At 49.0% G+C, this 3,841-nt stretch overlaps 1 protein-coding gene across 2 annotated transcripts in view; it reads left to right on the top strand.

Moving 5' to 3' along the window:
* Nucleotides 1–3,841, top strand: part of pemt (phosphatidylethanolamine N-methyltransferase) — a 28,569-nt gene that overhangs the window by 15,850 nt on the left and 8,878 nt on the right. For both annotated transcript variants that reach the window (XM_024264481.2, XM_024264480.2), the window contains exon 4: nt 3,191–3,336. In XM_024264481.2, coding sequence (XP_024120249.1) covers nt 3,191–3,336 — 146 coding nt within the window. The remainder of the gene's footprint in view (nt 1–3,190; nt 3,337–3,841) is intronic.

The following is a 3,841-nucleotide window of genomic DNA, read 5'->3' as shown; positions in this document are numbered from 1 at the left end:
TTCCTAAGACTTTTCCACTAAACTAAATTTCGATCATCTAAATGTGTTCTCTCAGAAAGACGATTATCCGGAACATTTCTGACTTCAGCCTGAAGACGAATCAAATCAAAGGAAGGAAACGGGGCGTTTCAGCTCAGAGTGATGCTAGAATGTGATCATCACTGAATCCCATCATGTCTAATCCTTCTCACTCATCTCCATTATGATACTCAATGTCTTATTTGCTGCATAAACACATCAGCGGTTATTCAGTGTTTGTAATAAAGAAGCAGCTATAAATAGAGAAGTTTATGTCTCTAATAAGAAAAGTTTTCAGTTTCATTACAGAAAATCTCCTGATTGTTTGACAGAATCTCATTCTAACGACTGTTTGAAAGCACAGAAGATGAGTGTAAGGTGATCAAACCAAACATCTGAAGAACTCCTCTAGTTTTTGGTTTTCTGGTTTTCTTTCTTCTGGACGTGTGGTGACCCCCCCCCCATCTGGAAAAGTTCAGTTTTCCTTGATGTGAGCAGCTGCTCCGTTGCCGTGGTTACCCCAACTAACAACCCCCCCTCAGCCCCCAAGTATTGGAGCATCTGATGCAGCAGGACTTGAGTCTGTGTGACCTGAACCAATGCAGCCGTCAGATAACGGAGGTCAGCACTCCGGCTGGTGGGCGGAGCTTCTGAGCTGGGGGTTGGCTTCAGATGGAAATGAGAAAAAACAGAACCGAACCTCCAACAGAACCTTACCATAATAGAACAAACCTCAGAGACGTGTCCAGGTCCAGCAGCTGATGCTGTCTGCTCCACCTTCTTCCTGAGCCAGCCATCGATCTAGACCCGGTTCTGGTCTCCATCTAAATTTAGTCAAAATCTGGTCTAGATCTAGATCTGGTCTAGATCCCGTTCTGATCTAGGTCTAGATCTGGTCCTGGTTCTGGTCTGTGACCTCAACACCTCCTTCACTCCAATTTGATCCTGACACTGTGATCAGAACAAATGTGACTGATCTTATGTGTTCAGGCTGTCCCAAAGTCATCCGGGAAGCCCCGCCCCCAGTGGTTACGGCACACCCGGTGGTCAGTCCATTTCCAGCCTCTCCTCCAGCCCCCAGACTCCCATCTGCTTTCCAATCCAAATCCCAGCGGCGTTCCCTCCCAAACCTTTGTGCTCGCCGGCACCCCAGCGGTCCGTCTTTGTGACTGAGGTACCGATCAGCACGCTGCACGCCATTACGCTTCCTGGTCCCTCTAACAAAGGACAGGTGCCGTAAGGCTCCAGCACAGACCCGGTGACCCAGTTTCCTCTGATTAAACCCACTTTCAGCTCCGGAGGCGCCCCTTTGTTTAGCAGGAAGCGAGTTCTGGAAAACGGTTATTTGAACACCTGAAGCTGCCGTGGACACACGGACCGCCGACTCTTACCAAACCCAGACCTCACAGACGTGGAGAAGAAGAGGGACGTTCATTAGAGCTCTCAGGATTCATCAGGTTTTTGGTCAAGTGCTGACACAGCGTTCTTAAAGGACGAGTCGGGTCCAAACGGACCAGAATCCTGCTGCTCCGGTTAGATCTCTGCTCTGATCTTTCAGCAGAGAATCCATCACCTGTAGCAGCTTTACAGGTCCTGAAGCTGCAGCGCAGGCCCACACCACCACACTTCCACCTCCATGTGTGATGTTTGACTCTTCTCTGAGCGCTCTGACGGCTCACGGCGCCGGCGCCACACGAATAGCGTTTTCTGATGTCGCAGGAAACGAGTCAATCTTTGTTTCAATCCAACAACCGTTAAATCCTCCACAGATCCCAGATCAGATCCAGTTTGTGTCTGTTTGGATTAAACACGGATCAGATTCAGATCCGGGTCAGAAATCTGCCGCTGCGGCGCCTGTGGTCTGCACGCTGTTACCGGGTTTCATTTGGAGCCATAACCCCGCCCCTTTACCTAACAGAGTTAGTTTAGGTCTGTGGATCAGAAGTCCTAAAACAGGAGAGCTGCTGTTTGGGGAAAAACTAAAAGATCTGTGAGAAGAATCCATCACGTCCTGTGTCTGCAGCAGAAGAATCTGTTCTATGAGATCAGATTATATACAACACAGATCTGGGATCAGATTATATACAACACAGATCTGGGATCAGATTATATACAGCAGATATTTGGGATCAGATTATATACAACACAGATCTGGGATCAGATTATATACAACGCAGATCTGGGATCTCCAGCAGCTGTTCAGATGTAGAACACGGAGCTCATGGACCTTCTGCGGTTTCAGATGATCTTATCATTTTTACAAGATGGTTCCTCTCATGGGTTGTTACATAAAACCAGTGCCATGCAGTGCATCATAGGAGCATGTGATGTTTTCCTGAGCTGCAACTCTTCCAGACTCTGGCTGAATCTCAGAGGTTTCTTTTATTAGACTGTATAAAGAGAACTGGACAGAGCTGCTGTGACATCACCTGTAGAGAACACTTAAACTCTGGCTCCAGTGAAGTCGATTCAGTCGCCATTTCTTCATCGATGCCGCCATGTCGGAGCCAGACAACACTGACTGGTCTGGGTCAGTGTGAGTTCTATGGCAACTACTGTCTCCAATCAGAAGTGGGCATGTTGGAAGGCCACACCCCCGTCTTCTGAAACAGCTCCAATGGGCCAGCGGCCCCCACGTGCTTTTATTAAAGCGTCTGATTGGTCGGTTTTTAACTTGAATAGATTGAACTACTGAAAAATATCCTGAAGAAAATCTGGATTATCAAGAAGATGTTACAAAGGAATCGATCCCGAACGGTTATTGTGACCTATGACTGATAACAGCTGGTTATTTCCCTACAGAAGTCTATGGGGTTCTGTGGGTACTTCCTGTTTGGAACGCCAGAGAGGCGGGGCCACTCAGTCCAGTTCCCTTTATACAGTCAGAGGTTGTAGAGGACTTCTGCTTCCTGCCTGTTTCTAAACCTGGCTCAGCTGTTTCCACGTTTTCATTGCCTGAACTCACCTGAGCCAGGTATAATATCAGGAGATCATTCAGAGAGGTGAATCTCCAGCAGGAAGATCAGAATCTGCTGCTGTGATCTCCGTCATCCTGGTTACATACAGTGAGGGATGGGTTCTGTGTCCGTGACCCGTGTGACCAGAACCCAGTGAGCTATATCACCCCCCCTCCAGTCTGTGGTAACGCAGTCTGTCTTGTTTGACTCCCCAGTGTGACGGTGGCCATGAAGACCCAGGCCCGGTGGGACGCCATGGACCGGACGGCGGTGTTCTGCTGTGGCGTCGCTCTCATGGTGCTCGGCACCACGCTGGTGGTCAGCAGCTTCCTGGCTCTGGGCTTCACCGGAACCTTTCTCGGTGAGAATCTCAGCCGGGTCCAGAGACCGGTTCAGAGACCGGTCCAGACTCTGGTGTCTCTGGGCTTCCATCCACACAGGAGACAGGAGAATGATTGACAGGGTCAACAGCCAATCAGAGTGCAGAACACATGTGATACAGGTGAGGTGTGATACAGGTGAGGTGTGACACAGGTGAGGTGTGATACAGGTGAGGTGTGATGCAGGTGATGTGTGATGCAGGTGATGTGTGATACATGTGAGGTGTGATGCAGGTGAGGTGTGATACAGGTGAGGTGTGATACAGGTGAGGTGTGATACATGTGAGGTGTGATACAGGTGAGATGTGATACAGGTGAGGTGTGATACAGGTGAGGTGTGATACAGGTGAGGTGTGATACAGGTGAGGTGTGATACAGGTGAGGTGTGATACAGGTGAGGTGTGACACAGGTGAGGTGTGACACAGGTGAGGTGTGATACAGGTGAGGTGTGATACATGTCAGGTGTTATACAGGTGAGGTGTGAT

The sequence above is a fragment of the Oryzias melastigma genome, linkage group LG19 (genome assembly GCF_002922805.2).
Source record: "Oryzias melastigma strain HK-1 linkage group LG19, ASM292280v2, whole genome shotgun sequence".
In the NCBI taxonomy this organism is placed as follows: domain Eukaryota; kingdom Metazoa; phylum Chordata; class Actinopteri; order Beloniformes; family Adrianichthyidae; genus Oryzias; species Oryzias melastigma.
Note: the sequence above shows the minus strand (reverse complement) of the source record. Positions and strands in the feature narration are given on the sequence as shown.